Consider the following 22,968-nt stretch of genomic DNA (forward strand, 5'->3'; position numbering starts at 1 on the left):
GGGTGCAACCTGGCCTGTCAGCAAGCAAAATTTGCCCCCTTAATGATAGTGGTGACTTTTCCATCTTTGCCCTGTAGATCATCATCGATAGAGCTATTATGAAGTTTAATCATTTATCCATCAGCATACTAAACCCCAATAATAACCCAGAACATACATAGCTTAGCATTGTCAAGTTAAGAATTCATTGGAAATCAATAAAGATGAATAAAAATCTATCTTTTAAATGTTAATCTACAAGATTCGATAAATTTAGGAAAGTTTAAAAAATTTGTATTTATTAAGTGTTTTTATTTCTTTCGCTTAAAAAAGTTTAAAAAAAAAGGTAAGTATGTTCACTTTGGTCATCATCTAGTTTTCAGCTGGAAAGTAGAAGCCACAAAAAAAACCCCCACAAAGCATTTCCAGTGGGGCTCGAAACCTTTAAAAAGGAAACATATTTCTGTCAGTGAAAGGGTTAAAATTGGTGCTTTTACACCTATGAGAAGAGGGTTACGTGATGGCCTGTCAAAACACATCAGTGTCATCCCGTATCAGCTTCCTGCCACGCTCTTCTTAGTGCGTCAACATACAATACTTAGCAGTCATCACCACACCCAGAGCACCTCTCTTTTTGACTCGGTCTCTCACTGACACAGTGTTTGCCTCTCTCGCTCTCTCTGACTCAGAATGACAACTCTAAGGGACAACAAAGCTCGCTAACTTGATGATTGATTCGATTTTCTTTGAGCCAATTATAATTAACGCCTGGCAGGATCAAATAAAGCACAGGACAAAAAGGAGATGAATAACCTTAGCCTTGAGGTTAGGGGTTAAAACATTTTCATACTTCCTTGTTTCAGATTAGAGTGATTTCTACGTCAAACATCTACAGAAAACCAGAAAAAATCCTGTCTAAACAAAACTCTGTCAAAGATTTTTCATTCGTGTGCAATTTGAATTACAGCAACAGCAAATTTGTGAATTTATTTAGCGTTCCAGATCCACGAGGCATATTTAAAGTCGTTTATTTTCCCAACAACTGTCTGTGAAAATTCATTAAAGGCATATTTATCACTTCTGTTTCCAACATGCGGCTGTTTTTACAAGCAACATTCTATAAAATGCATAACTATGCACATAAACAAGGCTGCACAGATGTTTCAACAGAACATCTGTATTGACCAATATCACCTTCTTGACTGCCATCAGCTTATCCATAAATAATATCACAATCCCCGATGGCAGAGGCCAGTGTTTTGTTTTTGTTTTTACATGTGGGATCTAATTTCTTAGATCTGTATTAAACTTGTTAACTCGTTAGCAGTAAAATGGTTCACTTATTTATTTATTTTTACAGATTTCTTTGGTTGCTGGCAGAGAAGGGAGGGATGAATGGCAACAAAAATGAATAAGCAATAAGCAGAAAATGGCCAATTGGCTAAATTGATATTTTCAAGCTTATATCTCCCCAGGATTTCACAATCTCTGCATCCTAAATAACAAACCTTTGTTCCTTTGCGTGCTGTAAGATGTCAATAGGCAGCCCAGTTGTTATCAGAAGAACTAAGAAAATATCTTGAGGCGATACAGCTTCATCTTACTATGCATCAACCTCTCTTTGGAATAAACTTTGAGTTGCAAATCTCTTGCAGGCTTTACAGCTACAGTCTAAACTTATTTATTCTCAGTTCCCATATCATTTTTGTCTTGTTTATAATAAAACTTTGTCCAGTTATTGTATTGCACAAAATTGCTTAGCTGGAATTTTTTTTAAAGTGAATTAAATGTGATCTGATTACTGTATTAAATGCCATTGTCGTGCCAAGTGTATGTATAAACTAAAGCTTACATTTTAGATCACCTATATGAAAAACAGAGGCTGCAAAATAGTGCAAAAGTTCATTACAGACATTCAAATCTTTCTTTTTTTCAGTATATGGCCGCCTTTATTTATGGTGGGACAGATTTCCTGGGTCAGGTTGTGTTGTTCTATCATTCTCTGTGAGTTACCCCATTAGATGTTTAAGTAGGGCAACATACTAGGCCAGGTCACAGATTTGCTTTCTTAATTCTTTACAACCTTTAGCACAAAGCCAGTTTAGCTCACTGGATTGAGCAAGCAATCCATAAGGGTAATGCAGAGGCTGGGTTTGAATCTCCCCCAAGGGCATTTAATGTGTGCCTTCCCCTGGTCTCTCTCTCAGCTCTCCTGTCTTGGCTCTGCTATCCTATTTCAATAAAGGCTAAAAGCCCCCAAAAATATATTAAAAAAGAGAACTTTAGTATGATGTTGGCAGTGTGCTTGGATCATTATCATGCTGGAATATTCCTTTTCTGCCAGTCTTCTGGAGACTGGGAGTCATCATGTCAGCTAGTATTTTGCTATATCCACAAGCATTCATGGCACCATCTATCAATGCCATCTCCCCAACACCTTTTATACTTGTGCAGCCCCATATCATCACACTCCCACCTCTGCATGTCACTGTCAGAGCTATGTGATGTGGCTCGTCTGGTCCTCAGACAAGCCACACACACACACACACACACACACACACACACACACACACACACACACACACACACACACACACACACACACACACACACACACACACACACACACACACACACGGTACGACAGCACAGCACAACCATTTTGTATTTAAAATGCTTGTGTGGGCTAAGGCCAGTGGATGAATTTTAGCAGCCACTGCTTACACAAGCTTATGAGCTTATAAGTTAAAGGGAACACTTACCACTGGTATATCCTTCGATTTAAAACTATTCTTGGTCTGCTCCCATTTTACTTACTGACACGCACTTGCGCTGAATTCAGAAAAAGGGTATTCAAATTCCTTCCTTGCTGCAAATTCAACTGAAACTTAAGGAGCTGGTGTCACTAAATGAATTTAAATGACTTGGATGTCATTATTTCAGGCTGCAAATGTTTTGCTTGAGTATTATTACCCCTGTGTTTCCCATTAGACAATGACTTTTATTGATGCTTTAGGCTTTACTGGTGATGTAGTTTTGGTTATATGTCATACACTGCTACAGCCTACTTAATTTGTGTATTTTTGGTTTGTGTGTGTGTGTGTGTAACTATTATACACAGCTACTGTTGACTGTACTCTTGCCTGTTTCTGGTTTAACAAAAAACTTTAAAAAGTAAAACTCCGACTGGGAAAAATGACCAGCACACTGAGTTGTTTTAGTTTAAAATGCAGGTGCACTACTTTTCTGTTCATTTTTATAATTGCCCCTTCAAAACCTAAACATTTACTGGACCTCTCAGTATTTCTTTGCCCATTTTTGGGGAATTTTTCCCTTAGACAATATGCCTGGGTTTGTAACTGCAGCTGTGGACCTGTAAAGTCTACTAAAAGACTAAATGTGATATTATTCTACAGAAATAAAAAATGTTTTATTACTTGGTTAAGTTTCATGTCAATAAAACCTGACTTTGTACTAGCAGCCGAAATGAATAATGATAAAAGTATGTGCCATGATTTTACAGTTTTACTCTAATACTAAAGCCTGTTTCTTCTTTGCAGAAAGATAATGTGCTCTAGAAAATATATTACACACCTTAAAACTTGTGGAAACCCAACATCCAATGCTACTAACACAATCTTGTCTCACACTAATCACAGACACTTTTCTTTTAACACTTTGTCAACACCAAACATACTGTACACACCACCTGTCATGGTACGACTCTTAATATAAAAAAACTAAATGGTCATTTGATGAAATACCAACACTTCCCACCCTCATTCCTCCACGCAGGTCAACTCACCAGATGGTCGGCAGTTCAGATCCCTCGATTTCCAGATAATCTGACTTCTCCTCCATTTGAAATTCAGTAAACACTAGAGAAATAGTGTCTCCCGGATCTGCCAGGATGGTCCACTTGCACTCCCCGCTGCTGCCCAGGCCCCCAGCACCTCCGCTTCCGCCAGCGCTGGGGGACTCACCACTGGGGAAATCGAAGCTGGAGATGAGCCCGCTGGAGCCCCTCAGGGTGCCACCGCATGTGTCCTCCGCTGTCAGTCACCAAAGAGGAAAAAAACGGTCGGGGAGGGGTAAGAGAAGAACAGACACATGGTCTCTGGGTTATTTTAGACCTGTTTCTCAAAGTTCAGCATGAGGGAAATGTGACTGCAGGCATAAAACATCTGTACCTGTCTTCTCAGATAAATACAAACCAGAGAAGGACTGATAGAAGTAGCAAGTGGAGCTGTGCAGGCCCTTTAAACTCATTATTGTTTTCACACATTCACAAATTGTCAAATCCACTATGCAGAGCTTATTTCAGCACAACTGTGGGACTGCCGATGACAGGAATCGCCAGATTAAAAGGTCGGCTGTGTTGTGTTTATGAGGGCAAGAATCATGAAACATTTAGTTGAGTGGCACCGAGCAGAATAATTTACAAATTCGATGGGTACTAATTTCGTCACGATGAGGGTGTAATATCCTAAATATCTCCTGCGCTTTCTCTGATAGTCATAAATTCATCACTGCTCCCTCTGAACCCCACTCATATGTCAAAAAAACAAAGAAACAGAAAAAGTGGTCATAAACAGAGTTTAGAACGCTGTTAAAAAAAAAAGAAAAATCCAATGTGGGGTGCATGGCACATCAGCTGAATGTTAATGCTGTCTACCATAACAGTGGCTCGCTCTCTTTCACTCCGTGTCCCTTTCCCCCACAACTCTTTCTCATATCTCTCCATCTCTCACTTCATTCCCCTCCTCTGAGCCCTCTCACTTTTCGCTATTATTCACCACCCTCCCCTCTATCCCTCTATCCGTCTCTCCTCCCTAAAGAATTCTAATGATGGCAGGGCTTTCACAGTTTTCACATCATTTAAGACTAATATGTGACACTCAGCTGTGCCAGCTGAAACCTTTGATGGCTCAGTGCTCCACACTGGGCTGTCAGAACTGCCAGCCTTGGAACATTCCTGTATGCTGCATCACATGATTGGTCAAGGAACAAGGAAGCTGATGTATAAAAATTTGAAAGAAGATAAAGAGGGGGTGGGGGGGTGCAGACATGAGCACGAGCTGCTTGTTAGTTTGATCCATGTCCTTTTGACACATTAGCAGAGCTACTGCAATTGATCAAAGTCTTTATGAGACGGCCAGTAATTGGAAAATTGATATGTACATGTACGATTCATATCAAGGGCAGACTTTGTAGACTATCCCAATAGGTAAGCTTGGTTTAGGCTCATTTGCTGAATGCCAGCAGCCTTGTAATGCCAAAAAATTGTAAAGACATTTGTTTCTGGATTAAAGTCATCATACTCTCCATCATGCTAAAACTTACCCTGAGTGGCATATGGCGTATCTCTTAAAAGTATTTAAGATGACATTCCAAAGAGTGCCCCACAGACTTGTGGAGTAATTGCTATCGACTGAAATTAAAATGATATTAAAGTGCTTCTGAATCTGACCAGAGGAGCAATATCATATTTCAACCTTGATGATAGACAGGAGGGCTGCATAAAGTATCCCCATGACCATCAAAGAAAATAGAGCTAGGAGGAAGTGTCAGAAAAGCCTGTGATAATGAAAGGGAAGGGAAGAGGGTATAGGACATGTAATGGGAAAAAAAATAAGTGAGAAGGGAAACAAACAGGAGTATAGAGAAGAGTGAAAGAAACATTGGGTTTCTATAAGAAACAAAAACAGACAGGGGAGAGACAAGACAGACATGGAAGGGGAAAATGAAAATGTCAGAGGAAGATTCTGCCTACAGGCCTCAACGCAAACATCTTCACATGTCAAACTGAGCCTCGTTAATAATAGGATCTTTAAGATCAAGACGTGTTTTCTACATGCTGATTTCTACCTTACTGTTAACCTGTCAAAGTCATTTATATACCAGCTCTCAATGACACAGCTGACAGTATCATAACACCAGTTTTTAGATTTTGAAAGACAAAGTTAATTTTGACTGCTGTAATTTCTGTCTCCCCCTACTGGCAGTGACAGCAATCACATAAACACTGTCAAGGTTTCCCTGATATTTCAGACCTAGTCTTTGCTCCCAAGTTGGCGCACTACTAGCTCCTCAGCAACATTTGTAGTCTGCTAACTCTCTGTCGCAATCATTGCTGATTAATTTAAGATGCATCAGTACTGGTGCACCAGCGTGGGAATATAGCCCCAGACAACAGAATCCGGTATAATGTAAAACACAAAGTGATTTACCTGAGGTTGATTGGCTTAATCAGTACTGTGTGAACTTGTTTGGCAAGAGCTTGAATAAAGGAGGTTCATTTATATGCTAAAGTTCTGCACCCCACTTTAAGGGATGAATTTATTCTCGTAACTTTACATGATGTTCACACCTTTAAATGGAATTCTAGCGTGGCGGTGATGGCAATAATTATGAGTTATGTTGCGAGTTTTTGAATGTGTTCAGTACTGAATTTAATACATCCTGGAAGGCTCAGAGAGCTTCTAAAGGCTCCTTCCATCCCCAGTAGTCAGTGGGCACAAATTCAAAATGATTCAAGAATTCTTACAGTTTAATACAAAACACTTTTCCAGTTTATTGGAAAGTTGCAAGAATTTCTTAAAGCTTCAGAAAAGTTTCTAATATCTATTTTTTCTTCTTTATCCTCAGTTCAGAATTATATCAGAATGACTACATGACTACCCATGACCTTTGCATGGGTTACTATCAAAGTGCATGGTGGAGGATGAGATGGGGCTATGATTTGTTGACATAGACTGAAAGAAAGATAAGAGAAGATGTCAATGTCAAACAGGAATTTGGTGCAAAGTGTTTACCTCAATTTATTTTATTTACCTAAATTTTAACAGTGAATCTCTGTCTAAGCATATAATTATCCTTGGTAAATCTTAATTCAGTATATTATTATACAGGCAGGATATTTTCTAGTGATACTGTATATATACACAGCTCCCTGATAAGGATTTGATGAATGTATACATAAAGTATCTATGATGGCAATATTATATTCTGGTTAGCTACAGTTAAATTCCACAGGCATTTAATGAACACTGTGTTTTAGTCTTTGGTCTTAAGAACAATGACTGTGCAATGGTGTTCTCTAAGAACTGAAGAAACTTCTCAGACAAGAGGTGAAATGTCTTCAAGAAACTTAAAGAAGTCCAGACACTTTTCTTTCCAAGCTCCTTAGATTAAGATGACCTGGATGACTGAGAACCTTCACAGAAATAATGCATAAGGAACTTAACTAAATGTTAACACTGCACTGATGGGGAAGACTGTACCACATTATTACGACGGCACTGTCAAAGTTTCAAAAATTCATAAAAAACAATCCAAAAAAGTCACAGGTATTATTGAGTTGCATTAAAGCAGGAGTGGATATTTAATTTCCCCACATGGCTACGTGTTGTGGAAGCCCCAACTTAACTGAACTCAATTCTGCAGTGCGGCCCACCACAGGCAGTCCCAGTTTCTTGTGTGGCCCTGTGGGAAAATTAACTGCCTACCCCTGCATTAAAGAGTGCAATTTGGTGTGGAGATAAGAGTGCAGTTAGGTGTGCAAAAATACAATGTCTAGCACACGAGCATACTGCACAACTTCAGTCAGTAAAGACTTCAATACACAGTTGAGTTGGTGCAATATGCAAATGAGAATATTGCATGATAGAAAGTTAAGTCACTGGAGGAGGCAGGATGTGTGTATTTCTGTATATGTGTGTGTTGTAGTGTAGACAGGGTCCCTTGTTAACGGTTTGACAGCTCTGGGGAAGAAGCCATTTTTCAGGCCTGTGGTGTGTGCATGTGTGCATGTGTCCTTTAGTTTCAAGTATTTTTAAAGAATTGGCAGTCAAGGTGGGTCTAGTCAGAGTTGATATTAGAGGTTTGCTCAGATGTCGAGTCCAGCAGCTTCTGCCTGTATATATTTGAGCACGCCTTATGGAAAATTGCAAGCAGAAGTGATAATTGAGGACATGTGTATCATTTCTACCATCGTTCCAAAAGCAGAGTCTGAAAACATTTACTGTTTACCAGTCAGACACACAATTATAGCGTGTGTCTGGCACTGAGAAGTATTGTGCTCTGGAAGTGTTTCTGCTACACAGACTGGTATAAAACTGAACAACAACACAGAAAAGAACAGTTATTATGAAATGACCACTAGACCGCACATTTATTTATAAAATTGGTGAAAATTATAAGCACACAAAAAGCTTGAGAGTCTGACAAGGCCGCATAAAAACATCCATCCATCCATCCATTCGCTTCCGCTTATCCTTTTCAGGGTCGCGGGGGCCGCTGGAGCCTATCCCAGCTGTCATAGGGCGAGAGGTGGGGTACACCCTGGACAGGTCGCCAGTCTGTCACAGGGCTAACACACAAGGACAGACAACCATTCGCACTCACATTCACACGGATGGATTTCACAAATACCGCATAAAAACAGTATTTGTGAAATCCATTAAAACTGACTGCATGTACTTGGGATGCATTGGGAGGTGCAATGAAAAACATGGGTATCTGATCTACAGGTTGAAAATGAATTTTATTCATTCCTGTGGGGATGTTGGATAATTTCATTCAAACATGCACACTACCTTTGATTTTATGTTGCTCAAGCAGCAGACAGTAAATGGATTACAATTTAACTTTTCAACAGCTGACAATGATCACTAAAAAGCTCATCACAGCAAAACAACCATATTATAGATGCTCAATTTGCAAGTCAGGGGAAAATAACAGTAAAAAACGAAAGCTAAGCACATGTCACATGCCCCGAGGTCCACCTCTAAATGGGGTAAATAAACTGCAAATGCACAACCAGTACAAAAAAAACATGTTTGTGATCTCATATCATCGTCAAACATGAAGGAATATATCTAACACAATTGTCCAAGATTATATAGGACAACTGCCAGGACCTAGGGGACTTGCATGATGAAATATGACATATAAATCAATCAAATATCAAAATACAGCAGTGAGTCACACCGCAGTAGATAACAGTAAATTGAGTTAGGTCTTGAAGTGCATGGTTACAGTGAGCAGAAAACGCGTGTTGTCATCCCTGCGGTGTGTTTATGTTCGAGCTTGCCACCGTGGCAAATGGCATCACTGACATTATCATACAGAAAGGTTATCCTAAGAAAAAATAAAGAAATAAATCCTATTTTCACTGGACATAAAAACAGGATCCTAAGGTTTGTTTTTTTTAATAGCATCCTTGTGATTTTTCTCTGAAGTGGTTTCCACGATAAAACACTTGCTCTCTGATCACTGCTGAATATAATCCAACTCGGGATGTGGCAGCAAGAAAACGCGGGTGAAAGCCTGATAGTTACAAAGATGTTATTTGCCTTTTTTTTGTGGGCTGAAGAATAAACATGGCATAAATCATTCAACATTAATCACCAATATTTATGGACAGGACTTCCTGTAGGCAGATAGACGCCCACATTTATAACTCATTAACACTCAAGGCTTCAAGTGGATAATTCCTTACTGATTTCCTAATATTTACTGGCAGTGTTTCATTGGGATGCACGGAAGAAATTAAGATACGCTTTGCCAACAAGGTTTATCAACATACGAGGCACTGAATGTGTTCCTTTGCAAATCATTAGAGCATGCTCAAGATTAAACGAAAAAGCATCTCTTGCTTTTAAAAAGGTGACAGAGTTTTTTAGGGTTTTTTTTCCTTAAAGATGGTGGCGAGGATTAGGACTGCTTTAGCTGAGCTCATTTACATCCCCGGCATCAGCTATCTAATGCTACTTGAGGAGGGATTAAGCCTCTCTCCCCTTGACTTTGATCAGATATACAACACTTGTCTTTCTGCTTAGAAATATTCACCCCCACAGATAGAGGGGAAAGAACTCATGTATAATTTTCTACACTACCTCAGGTTTTTTCCTTTGTAATAATCCCACTGTTAATGCAAAGGCAGTTACTATGTCTATACTAAGTCTCGCATTTACTCAGCTGCTAGTCATGTTTAGCATGTTTAACAGGATCGAGGTATATGAAGATGTGATGGATCATCATTGATATTTCTGCGGGTCATTTCATTACTGTGGCCATCTCCATTATTTTAGATTTTAAAATGAATTATGGGAGAAGTGGAGTACGATTCAGCAAGAAAATAAACATGACAGCACCAATGAAAATATCAAGGCATATAAAGGATTTGGTTGCTTTTGTTTTTAGCAAAATGTACTGCTCTATCATCTCTCAATTCATTTTGAACAATGGACGTTTACAGTGGTTAAAATATAAACTAGTGTTTTAGGGTTTTAGCAGCAGCTTTTGGTGGAGATACTGGGCTATTCTCAAATCAATTCCAACTGTAGAGGACAACCTAGCACTCAGCTGAGCTGAAAAATCCTGCCAAGGGCAAGTGGAGAAGTCCCACTTTGCATAGTAGAGAGTTGAAAAGGTATGACAGGAAGAACTGTGTTTAGTCCCGTCTACTCACGTTATTTGGCACAAAAATGTTTTAAAGAAGCAAGGTTTTCTGTGGCCTAATTTTTTATTCTGTTAGACAGTTGCTGGCAGCAAGAATGACAGTGTATCAATAGACCATATTCTCCTGTTGCCATGCTGCCCCTGTTTGCTGTCTCACCGCCTGGTTTAATGAATGTCCTGAGACAATTTAGACTGAAGGAATCAAAACGGGCAATTGGGAGGAGAAGCAGTAACTCACAATTAGAAGAGCCATTAATTCTCCATCTAACAGCCTCTCTGCTTGGAGTTTATTCTTTTTTCTTTTACATCAATCCTTCAGCACCTTTGACTTTTATGCAATCCCACTCATATCTACTTAGCTCTGATTCTCTGTGACTGTTTCACACATTATTGTTTCTTTAAAAAAGGCAGTGCTAGCTGCTAAACACATACTTATAATTCATCTATATGGAAAAATAACTATAGTAGCAATATGTTAGCTTCACAGGAACTAAATGGAGAATGAAGATTTTTTGTGGGATTCCTTCAGATCTGGCAACTGCTACATATTGTCTAAGCTATAAATTCTATTGATCTCAATAAAAGAAATAAAGAAATGTGATGTTAGTGTGTTGATAGTCTGACTTGCAGAGATATTGAGCAAAAGAAAATTGTGGTAATTTCTCCATCTTCTATGTTGCGCCCTCAGGGTTAACACTGCAGTGACCAATTTTAATTTAATTAAGGCAAATATTCTCATATCTGATAATTCCACGCTCGTAAGTAATGACGTTTAATGTTGGTCAAATTTGGTTTCTACAAAGATTCATTAGCCATCTTTACACGCAGCATTTGCATTGGAGGTTGGTATTGGTCATCTTCTTGCACTTTTCTAATTTTGCTTATCCAGGTGGTGTTGGTGGAGAGGTGTGCAAGGTTGGATAACGCACAATGTGAGTCATAGACAGAAAAGCGGAGCTTTGCTGGCCTAGGTGCATCAGTAGGTAGCAACAGAGACACAGAGAAAAACATAGTTATTTTTCACTTTTACTGCTTTTGCCACCAAGAGAGCACTGAATCACAATTATCGTTGTTTGGATAAGGCAAAGACAGCTAAAGCCAAAATCCATGATTAGTGGACAGATATCAGTGGAACAGGTAAAACAGTATAAGGTTAAATCATATGTCTGCTTCTCTTTATTTCCTTTTTAAATTTTCTTTATAGATTTTTGGACGTAAAACAGCTAATGGCAACAGTAGGTTAATAAGATACATTCACTAACTTATTTAAAAAATCCTTAGCCTTGCATAAAAAAATGCTTAGCCCTAGCAGCCCCCTGGGCTTGTAATACACTGGCAGAAACCCCGTCTGCTATTCCTCATAGTATGGTATAATGTTCACATTTATAATCAATGTAGCCAGCCGTGCAGCATGTTCTGATAGCTTTGTGTTGTGTTTCAAGCAAACATGGCTGAAATCCCTACGCCGTCTCCCCGGTAAAAACTCAGTAATCAACCGTAAAAACAGAACTGAGACGGACGGTTGTTGAAGCTGTTCGGGTCAGACAGTCTCTTACAAACTGAGAAGTACAGATAAGCTTATAGCAAAGGATGAATTAACTTTAGTATTTTGATTTTAGATAACGTTGTTATCTAAAACAAAAACAGAGCAGAATTTTCCCCAAAACTGTTTAAAAATGAGATAGCGCTGCAATGTTGGTTTGATTTTAAAATCATGTAGCAGTTAACTTGAGAGGGGTGATTGTCCACTCAGGTGCAGCCAAAATGATACTTTCTACCTCCCCACCCATCTAGCATCCAATTCGAGTCAGCGCCACAGCTGCTCAAGCTCAAAAAATGCCCAAGTAGATGCATATCATCATTATTTCTGTAGGTTCTACAAGCATAAAATGTTTGACCATGCTGTTAGACAGGGCTGCAGAAGAATACTGGAAGAAAAGTGAACGAGAAGGAGAAAGTAACAGCAGATGGGAACTGGTTGAAAGACTAAGGTGTTGGGAGATGGCAGGGGTGAACAGTGGATTGGAGAGAGATTTTCTGCAGCCATGTGTTTAGTGGGAAACAATAGGTGATGAGCAGAAAGGGCAGGATCTCTGAGGAAACGAGATCAAAGGACCATCTACCCACATACAGGAGCCGGCCTGGATTTAGACGAGAGAGAGTGTGGCTCAAGCAGTGCCCGGGCCTGAAAGGAGCGATGTTTCTGGCCTGTGGCAATAGAAGCTAACACCATCCTTAAATGAAAAGGAGGCCTCCATCTGCAGCTTTTTGTTTGCTCCAAGCTTGCCATTTTTCAAACATATGCTGAGCCATTTTCATTGCACTGTAGAATGAGTTGGCATGAGCAAATTTGCTCTGCTGGCTTTGGGATTTCTTAGAATCTCACATTCAGATGGAGTGGAGAGACCTTCGCTTCATTTTTATAACTATTTTTCTTCACTCTTTACTTTTGAATGACTTAGACCCAGTAATCTAAAATTACCAATGTATTAAAATAAAATATTTAAATATTTCACACTTTTCATCCAGCTAATGAAAACTATAGGATGAAAAGTGAAGTCAGAAGCTTTTGTTTTTTAATTCAGCAAATATTGTAAGGTACTGTACTTTAAAGAAAAAAAAAAAAAAGCTAAGCCTGCATATTCATACATCAGCAAGACAACAAAAAAGCAGATAATTATGTTACATAGAAAGGCAGAAATCTGCACACAGGAATGGCCTGTAATCCTTCTCCTCCTCCTCCGATATTTATGTGCATATGGTGAACTACGTCTTTTTTTATGTCTCTAAAAAACGAATTAATAAATAAAAGATTTTCCCCGGCTCAAAATAATATTCCTTATACAAATGTAACTTTGGGGTTAAGGGAACATGGAAAAGTAAATGAAAAGCTAAATGTACAACCTTCACCATATTATAAATATGACATACAAAGACACTTAGCTTTGTGATGCCAAGTTAGCAATCCAATGCACCACTGCTGATCTGTGCAATAGTAAAGACATGAAAATAGAACTGAGCTGAAATAAATAACAACTAGATCTGCCTGTTAAAATGACTCTAAATCCTGGTTTTTATATCGGGATTGGACCCATATCCAATGAGATATCAACTAGTGCTTTCCTAAGTGCTGGCAATTTAACAGAACATTACATTTTTCATGCATTACTCTGTAGAAAACTGTTCTAAAAGCACTGAAAATCTGCCTCATTCTTAACATCCAAGATTGCATCGTAGAATTTTCCCTCACGATCTCAGAGTGTGTCTGTGCTCGTAATGGGGCACACAGCTGTGCAGCTAGTCTTGCACCCTGGTAATGATCCTGCTAACAGGAACTGGATGTCCCATGTTTACACAGTCTTGTCAACTTCTGTTCACGTCCCTGGAGAAAATGCTGCCTGACATTAAAAATCTGGTTTTATGCTGCTGGCTTCAGTGTCCAGTGTGTCAGCAGAGTGCAGGTTCAGTCTGCAGAATAAAATCAGGAGTGAAAAGTCTGCTGCAAAACCGAATGACAATCGATTCAGCAATAATATCCCCCGATCAAGCAAGCATTCAGTTTAAGTCCATTTAGCTCCATATCTGCCTGCGTAGGCACAATGGCGGTGGTGTTTTAGTGGCCTCTGCTGTCATTAGGGAAAAGAAAATCATTTGCTTCATGTGGTGTTGAAAGAAGTGACTTTGAAGTCTCTGTTCCTCTGTTCTCTCAAATCTCTCATAAATGTTCTACATATTAGTTATTATTGTAATTGAGTTGTTTTTGAAAATTAAATACAGCTTTCAAATGTAGCTCAATATAATAAATAAAAATTAAGATTGAAATGAAAATATTTTTATGACCTGTCTGTCAAAATCCTTTGACAGATTTGAAAGTCTAATGTGACCTACAATTCCTACCACACGTCACACCACCACAGCGGCTTTCTACATATGTAAGAGCGGATTATTTATGTCAGTCTGGGAACGGCTCTCACAGAAAGGGGTAAACTGCATAATGTGAAGCATAGAAGTCAGTCATTCATCAACCACCTGTCAGAAAAAAAGCATCATCATGTTGATGGTGTATGAGCAGAAGAGCTTGGTGAGGCAAATTAAAGATGTACAGCAACTTTCTGAATTCGGGCAACATTTTTATTTTATACGTACTGGGAATTTTCTAATAAGGAAACAGAATAAAAAACATGAAATTCTGATAAAAGTCAGAAAGGCTACTGAGTCGTAACGGATACGCTTTTTTCTTCTTCTCTTCGTTCTAAAAGATCTTAACGCTTTAAATTGATTTTGGCTTTTGCTCTTCGCTCATAAATAATAGGTTCATGTTATTTGCAATTTGGAGAATTTATGTAGTATAAAGTGATTAGACAACTGACTGAGAAGCTTCCTCATAGCCTATAGGGTGCTCATATTTGCTACATAAATCATAGATGGATGGATAAATGGGTAAAAAAAAAAAACTACAGTCCCTACAAAGCAGCAACATATAGCCCACATACAGCTGCACAAACCAAGTGGATATGCAGCTCCTCCTAACAGTATTAACATATACAAGCTACTTGCTCTACAGGAATAAATATTTAATTAACCTTTTGAGCCATGGAGACTCTAATCAACTTCCACTACACGATTAAAATTTTTCCCTCCTATCAGATTGCAAATATATTTATTTCGCTAATGAGGACTTATGCCAGACTTTGCTACATCTGTGGCCCAGACAAAACAGCCATCAAACTGTCAATCTTTAAAAAGCAATTAACACTGAGCAACTCGAGGAAACCAAATGAGAGGAGTCAAAAGAAACCAATCACCTACTTATTTTCAGTTTCTTGGGGGAATATGTAGATAAAATCAAGTATTCCCAATGATATCCCGCAGTCACATTGCCCAGATAGAAAAAAAAAAGTTTGAAAAAGACAAGCTTCACCTCACATGCAATTAGTAACTCATTTCAAATAACAAGTATCCTCACCTCTGCAGATTGGCACCGGGAAGTCCCACACTGACACGCCAGCTGCATTGGTGACACAGGTGAGGAGCGAATGCCCATCAAGGACATAACCTGTGACACATCGGTAACGGATCTTGTCACCTACGTTGAACTGAGTTCCATTCAGTATGCCTTTGGGTGGAACTCCTGGGTTTCCACATGAGCTGCTTCTCAGCTCTGGAACATGAAAAAAAAAGAAAAAGAGCATTGGTAAGAATACAAATATGCTGGTGTCACAGGGTTCCCTTAATTAGATGTGCATTAATAAATACAGTTAAAGGGACAATTCACCCTAGACTCAAATGTGAATAATTTTACTGTACTATCATTTGGAGATATTGCTATACCCTGTTCTTGAATACAGTGGAACAAACTGGTGATTTCCTTATGCAAAGTCCCTAAAACAAAAGTGCAAGCATCTCATCACTTGCAGATGCATGCTTCGTTCTGAAATAAGATAAGATAAAATAACCTTTATTAGTCCCACATGTGGGAAATTTGTGTTGTTACAGCAGTGGACAGTGCAAAGTTGCATAGAAAAATTAGAGAAAAAACACTGGAATAATATATCTATGAGATACTGTACACAATAGAATAGAATAAAATAAAATACTATATACAATCGAATAAAATAGAATACAAATGCTATATACAATTGAGTATAATACAATGATGCCAGAAAAGTGTATTCCACTTGGTATTATTGCTATTGCACAAATGTGATGCATTTGGCAGGTGTATGTTGGTGGAAAGAGAAAACTGTGTTAGGTTTTTATTTTATATTCCATTAGAGGCTCAAAGTAAAATTAGGAGTTGCACAACAAGCTACATACTCTGGTAACAGCAAGCCAATACCAGCAAACTTTGTATGCAAATGCTACTCAGATGTTTACTTCTGGTTGATGAGGTGAATTTCATATGAGAATAGAATAAAATATATTGCCCAGGGAGTACTGCAGTCTTCTCTATCACTTCACATTGAAAATGTATTAAATAACATGATTATATCTGAAAGTGGCAATCAAATAGTGGCATATTAAAAAAAACTACATTAGTACAATCTAAAAGAAAAGAAAAAGCAAGACAATAAAAACTGGGACATGAAAGAAGGCATTGCAGCTTCACACTATAATATTTTTTGCTGTATGCTTTTTAATGGCTGCTTTGGTTTTTAGTAGGCATCATTTTCATAAATTCATTATCACAGAAATCATCACAGCATCAAGTTTAGCGTCTAAAATTCGTAGTATTGACAAGTATTAACAAAAGCCCTTGACTGACAGAAAGAAAAGTCATGTTTATCTATATTACTCCATTAATTCAGTCGTCTTCCCTGTTGTGTTCTCTGAAAAACACTAACAACATGGCAAAATCTACAGCAGTCTACAGTGCAGACTGTAACTTAAGGTTATGTATATAACCCCGGTTCTCTGGGTAGCATGAGTGAGTGTCTCACTATGGGAACGCCTCCTGCGTGACCTCATCAGAAGCTCAAATAGGGCTTTGGAGCGTGATGTCACGGGGGTGGGCGTGGAAAGGATTTTGGCCCGATCCGCCATTTTGGGGGTCTAAGTGAAAAAGGAGCGAAAGCATAGTCATGGTTCGTTCTTGCTGTGTGGTCCGCTGCAATGTTCGATCGCACGACCCCCAAGAGAATAAGCTTGAAAAGGGTTTGTCTTTTCATTCTTTCCCAACCTGGAAGCAACATGAGGCAGCTCGTGTATCGATGTTACCAAACGAAGGCGTCTAGCCTGGATAGGAGCTGTGAGACGAGCTGATATCCAGTTCTCTTCCATCTCCAAATATCTGTTGATGCTCCTGACATTTTCATTCCGGTAAGTTCTAAATATGTTCATATCACTCTTTATAGCCTATTAGTTTTATTTTTGATGCACTCTGAGCTCATAGCAAATTATAACAAACATCCTACTGAGTGATTTTGCAGAACTACCTTCTATTTATTAGAGTTGCTAATTATTTGGCATTATTGCAGCAAACCAGCCTATGAAATGGATGAAACATCATGACTGGGTTCCAGCACTACACAAGGGACCTGCTTCAAACATACCACCATGCCAATCAGATTACTTCTTCCATGTGAGGGTGAAGAGGTGACCCTTCTGGATAAGATGGTGAAGGTTTGCTGCGTTTTGGTGAACAGTGTGGTAGTAAAACCAGGGGAAAATGAAACCTGCTCCTGTTAAATATTCTTAAGTCTTGTGCTGTATAAATACCGGTATGTTTTTCAAAAGATACAGTAAATAAAGTAATGTTAGTAGTGGGTGATATCATGTAAACACTGTCATGATTTTATGTAAACATTTTGTCATTTGTAAACTATAGATGATTTTACATTGTAACTGATGTCATGTTCTATAAAGTGGTTTTATTTAAAAAAAAAAAAAAAAAAAAAGAGCAAAAATTAGTTTGTTTCTTTATTCAACTTTTGAACAGTGATACTCAGTCAGTACATATTCAGGAAATGCAAATTATTTACACACCAGTGCACTACAGGCATAAATCTAGACCCCTAGATAAAACATTATGGCATTATAGCAGTGACAACTCCTCCACAGTAGCAGGTGGGATTTTTCTTTTTTGAGGACGGCTCCTTTTACCTGTCACTACGGATGGTCTGTTTATGTTTTGATCAAGAGCCTTTTTTTGGGCAGCTGAAGAGGAGAAGTCTATCTTATGGCCAACCTCTGGCTGTATCTTGGTCACATTACCCAGCAAAACCCAGTATGCAGGTTCATCTGTAACAGTCCTTGTGCCACAGATCAACACTGTTGCTTCTACTTTAAACAGAAGAGCAGTGACGTGGGTGCAGGTCTCCGCGACTCCGGCCTTACAGGTGCAGTGGGCGGCTTCAACCTTCCCTGTGATGCTCACAGTGACCCATCGCTGCAATGCTGGTTCATTCAGTCTTTGAGAGTGCAGTACCTGAAACACACACAAAGTTCATTTAAAGACAAGAACTATGAGCCAAGGCCGACATAAATGTGTTTTATCTACTTTATCATAAATGTAACAAAGTGTTTAGAAAGTTAGCACATACATGTAATTTTTCATTTCTTTGTGTGTCCATCTACATGTTATAGTGTAAATCTGCCTGTTCTCTGTCAGAAACCTGCCTGCAGAAAATGAACCTAAAGTATGTAATGCAAGGATGTCATCACTGTAGAGATGGAGAACGCATAAAGTGACAATTAAGAGTCACTTAATATGATAAGGAGATTCTGCAGGTCATTAATCAATGTATAAAATTAAAATAAAATGTATTTTTAGTGACACAAGATACAAATATGGAAGCAAGATGCATAATTAGGATTATTTATAATAAACATTAATAAATCATTGCAATTTCTTTAACCATAGAGAATAACTAAATCCTTCAGGACAATGTCACATCAATGCACTGAACTCACTATGTTATCCACCTAACAGCCTCCACATGTTCTCACTGTAATTTCCCCTCATGAATAAATTTATGCTGCACTAATGTGAATGTTTGCAGGGAAATCAAACGCATTTTACTCGCAGTACTCGAGCTGACTTACCTTTGTTTGAATGACGACTTGTATGGCGTATTTCATACGGGTCCACATTTCCTATGCACGCTATTTTCTGCAGGTACCGCCGCTTCGCCTCTGAACGAAATCGGTCTCTATACAGTCCATTCTCTTTTGAGCTGCTTTTAAGCATCTTGTAATCGTCGTTCCAACACAGTGTGTTTGTTTTGATTCGTAGACCCCGAAAATGGTGCCGCGCTCCCACAATGCATTGCGGCGTGACGTCAACTCCAAAGCCCTATACCATTACGCCAGCCCTTACAGGCTGGCTAGGTGACGCCCAAGTCAGGAGGGGCCAGTGCCTCCCTATATAATAGGTTGACATAGCCTCAGATGTCATTCAAAACAAGCCCACCTCTTCCTCGCTTCCATAGCAAGGAGGGCGGTCTGGTGAGACACTCACTCATGCTACTCAGAGAACCGGGGTTATATACATAACCTTAAGTTCTCTTTCATAGCATTCGTTTCGTGTCTCACTATGGGAGAAATACTGACTCCCGGATTGCCAGACATGCCTGTTAAGATGACAACTGACCCCAACAGCACTTCACAGGGGAGAAGCCCCCACCCGGGAAGAGCCTGCACTGAGGACTGAATGCGCTAGGTTAGGTGCCGTCACATCTAACCTGTAAAACCTAGCAAATGTATTAGGTGAGGTCCAGCATGCAGCTGCACACACCTCCTGAATAGAAAGTCCCCTAAAGAGAGCCCATGAGGTTGCCAGACCTCTAGTGGAATGCGCACGCAAGCCAGCAGGGGGCTGAAGGCCCCTGCTAGTATAGGCCAGGGCAATTGCTCCTACTATCCATTGGGAGAGGCGCTGTTTAGACACAGGCTTTCCCATATGTGGTTTAGCCCAGGACACGAACAGCTGGTCACTTTGTCTGACACTCTGGTTTCGGTCCATTTAAATGCGCAGAGCACAGACTGGACACAAGGTATGCAGCCGCTGTTGCTCCTCTGAGGAGAAAGGCGGTGGGCAAAAGGCCGGCAGTTCTATAGGGGAACATGTGCCGACAACCTTCGGCCTCACTGGCCACTCCACCGAAGATGGCGTTTTGCCACCCCCTTGTGGTCGCAGCGCGAAACATACGCCATTTCGGTGTCCCATCACCTCTGTCATAGGCGAACGAGGTCACGGGCTCATCTGCATCATCACAGCCGTGGAAACGCGAGTCTCCACGGGCTGCGTTATGGCAGACGTTGCTCCGTTTTTTTCATGTGTTTTGCAACACTCAACAGCGCCCTCGGCAAACTGCCTAGATGCGCGTGTCGGGGCTTTTTTAATACAGAATGCACGAAACAAGTGCTTGTGAAACAACACTGCGAACTTTGGCTCTCTTTCCCTCTGGCGGGTCCGGTGACAGGAACGCCGGCCTGAGTTAAGCACTCCGTGTGGAACATGTCCCGTTGAACTTGCTCTGGAACGGAGCTGGGAGGCGGCAGGGCGGCCCATGAAGGGGGGAAACTGGGTTTGCTCCCGCCTAGAGGAGAGGCTGTCAGGCCGGCCGCTTCTTCCTCCTCACGATCGCGACAGCGGGGGGAGGAGGAGGGGCCACTTGAGGTCTGGCCTGGGGAGACTGTTTCCGAGTCCATGGATTCTTAGGCGCCCCGGCAGCCTGGGGGGCTGCCTGCGTCTTAGGCACTTTGGGAACCCTAAAGCGGGGACGGGGCAAGACGCTGCCTACGCGAATGACTGGCGCGGTGCTGCTAGTGTGGCGTGCTGGGCCCTCCTCGGCAGGCAGAGTTTCAGAGCCTCATCATCTCTCTTTTTCTCCTCACATCTCTTCTGAATGGCTGTAACAGCCGCATTGAAGAGACCTTGAGGGACGACAGGGGTGTCGAGGAGTTCCTCTTTCTCCTTGGTCGTCAGGTTGGTGAGCCTGAGCCAGCGTGGTTGCTCCTGAAGAACCATGAGGCCCATGGCTCTCCCAGTTGTGGAGGCGGAGGACATGGTCAGTTATAACGCAGATTTCTTCCCACACTGTAGTATCTGGTTTAGTTGTCATGTCCTCTTCTAGCTCAAGCCATTAGCATAGAGGAGGCGTTGTTTTGTAGCACTTATCTGTAAGGCTGTAAGACTGGAAGCGGTCTGCTTTGGAGGGGAGAGATGGGGCCAATGAGGGCAGAGACGTCTTCGGGTGAAGATGGCGGAGGTTGATAGACTCCATCGCCTCACAATCCAGCAGGGAGCTCCCCACAATGGGGTGTTTCTCACTGTAAGGTTTTGCTTTCCACGTCACCGCTATCTCATCGAGTAGCTCCGGGAAAACAGGCAACACATGCTTCCCCATCTTTTTCGCCTTCGGCAATTTCTTTCCGTCAAAATGAGACTTTACAACCTCTGTTTGTATGGCGGGCCACGGGATGTTGAGGCTAGCAGCCGCACGCTTGCATGTCGAGATCCAGGGGAGATGGCGATGTCGGTTTTTCAAGCTCGCCGGTAGCCGAGGGCTTTGCAGCCCAGCTGATGCTAGCCAGGGAGGTGGAATCTTCCTCCTCGCCGTTGTCAGACAGCAGGAGCTCCGAGTTAGCCGACTCATCTCCGTCCTCGTTGGCATCTCCTCCCCAGGTGACTCCAGCATCGGGGAAAAACTCACGATCTCCGTGTGCCTCCAGCGACAGGAAAGCGGCCGCGATGGGCTGAGGGTCTGCCTCTGCCCAGCTCGGCCCTGGCGTTGCGGCCAAATCATCGGGCATCTCAGTTTCTCCTTGCGCCGCAGCAGCCTCCCACAGCAAAGGGTCGCCACCCAACAGGTTAGTCTGGCGAGCTAGCCTGCGGTGGAGTAGCTTGCGTGGGAAAGCCGCGCAGTGGATACAGTCTTGTGCGGGCGTCAAGGCAGCCTGAGCGTGAGATAAACCCAGGCATGCCGCACACACGGGGTGTGTATCCCAGGCAGAAATCTTCTTCCGCAAGGACAGAGTTTTGCAACTTCGTTGGCAGTCGTAGCCATGGTTAGCTAGAGGGTTGCACACGTTAACGAGACTGACACTGAGTGCGGAGAATATTGCTATTCCTCGATAACGTGGGGTGAAAAGTGTTGCTACTTTTCTACAGGTATTGCTACCTAATGTGTAAAACCGCTAGCGTCAAAGGGTATTGCTACTTGCAACTTGGCACCAGCACTAGCTACAGAACAGTATTACTACTGCTTGTATGCTAGTGGACAACTGAAAAGCTGGGAACAAAGCGCCCAGCGACTGAGTTGTTCACTCGAGTCTGTGGACAGTTGAGCTTTAACACCCAATAGCACAGTTGTCTACAGGCTTCTGTGAGAAGCGAGAAGAGGTTTTTGAATGACATCGGATGCTATGTCAGCCTATTATATAGGGAGGCACTGGCCCCTCCTGACATGGGCGTCACCTAGCCAGCCTGTAAGGGCTGGCGTAATGGTATTTGAGCTTCTGATGAGGTCACGCAGGAGGCGTTCCCATAGTGAGACACGAAACAAATGCTATGAAAGAGAACTACTACACCAGTGGCATATTTTTTATAATTTTGTTTTTCTAATTGTCAGGCACTATGCATGAGTGCAACAACAAGTAACACATACTTTTTCATGCACTGCCTCCAAACAGCAGTACTAAATGCACATTAGCTGATTATTAGTTGTTAGTTAATTAGTTGATTCCCTTGCTTTGCCTGTGAATACTAACTGTGTCAGCTGTCAGTGCTTTATCTGCAAGATATGTTGAAAATCTGGCTCTAATGATGGCTGTGCATAGCTACTGCTATATATTGCTGGTGTACTTTGTATATGCTTGATATCAGACCAGCTTCTCTGTGAAATAACAGTGTTGTTAAACATTACGGTAAAAGAAAATAAGTTATTGTAGGCATGGTGTCTTTGTAAAGATCAGAGTTTATTGGCTTTCCTGTTTTTCCTTGCACATTTTGTTAGGTGATTAACCTTTCATAGACAAATATTGCATGTTTATCAAATTATTTTTATGACCACAATCTTTTAC

At 40.9% G+C, this 22,968-nt stretch overlaps 1 protein-coding gene across 10 annotated transcripts in view; it reads right to left on the reverse strand.

The window, feature by feature from the left end:
- The window catches only part of LOC146658663 (CUB and sushi domain-containing protein 3-like), a 257,048-nt gene that overhangs the window by 162,536 nt on the left and 71,544 nt on the right, over positions 1-22,968 (reverse strand). For all 10 annotated transcript variants that reach the window (XR_014913740.1, XM_085422379.1, XM_085422378.1 and 7 more), the window contains 2 exons: positions 15,410-15,604; positions 3,785-4,031 (listed from right to left, as the gene is read on the reverse strand). Coding sequence is in view for 9 of the 10 variants with exons in the window: in XM_085422379.1 (XP_085278505.1) it covers positions 3,785-4,031; positions 15,410-15,604 (442 nt within the window). In the remaining variant the exon portion in view is untranslated. The remainder of the gene's footprint in view (positions 1-3,784; positions 4,032-15,409; positions 15,605-22,968) is intronic.

Source organism: Rhamphochromis longiceps, linkage group LG11 (genome assembly GCF_057381845.1).
Source record: "Rhamphochromis longiceps isolate RC_006_pf linkage group LG11, R_longiceps_female_GT1.1, whole genome shotgun sequence".
Classification (NCBI taxonomy): Eukaryota; Metazoa; Chordata; class Actinopteri; order Cichliformes; family Cichlidae; genus Rhamphochromis; species Rhamphochromis longiceps.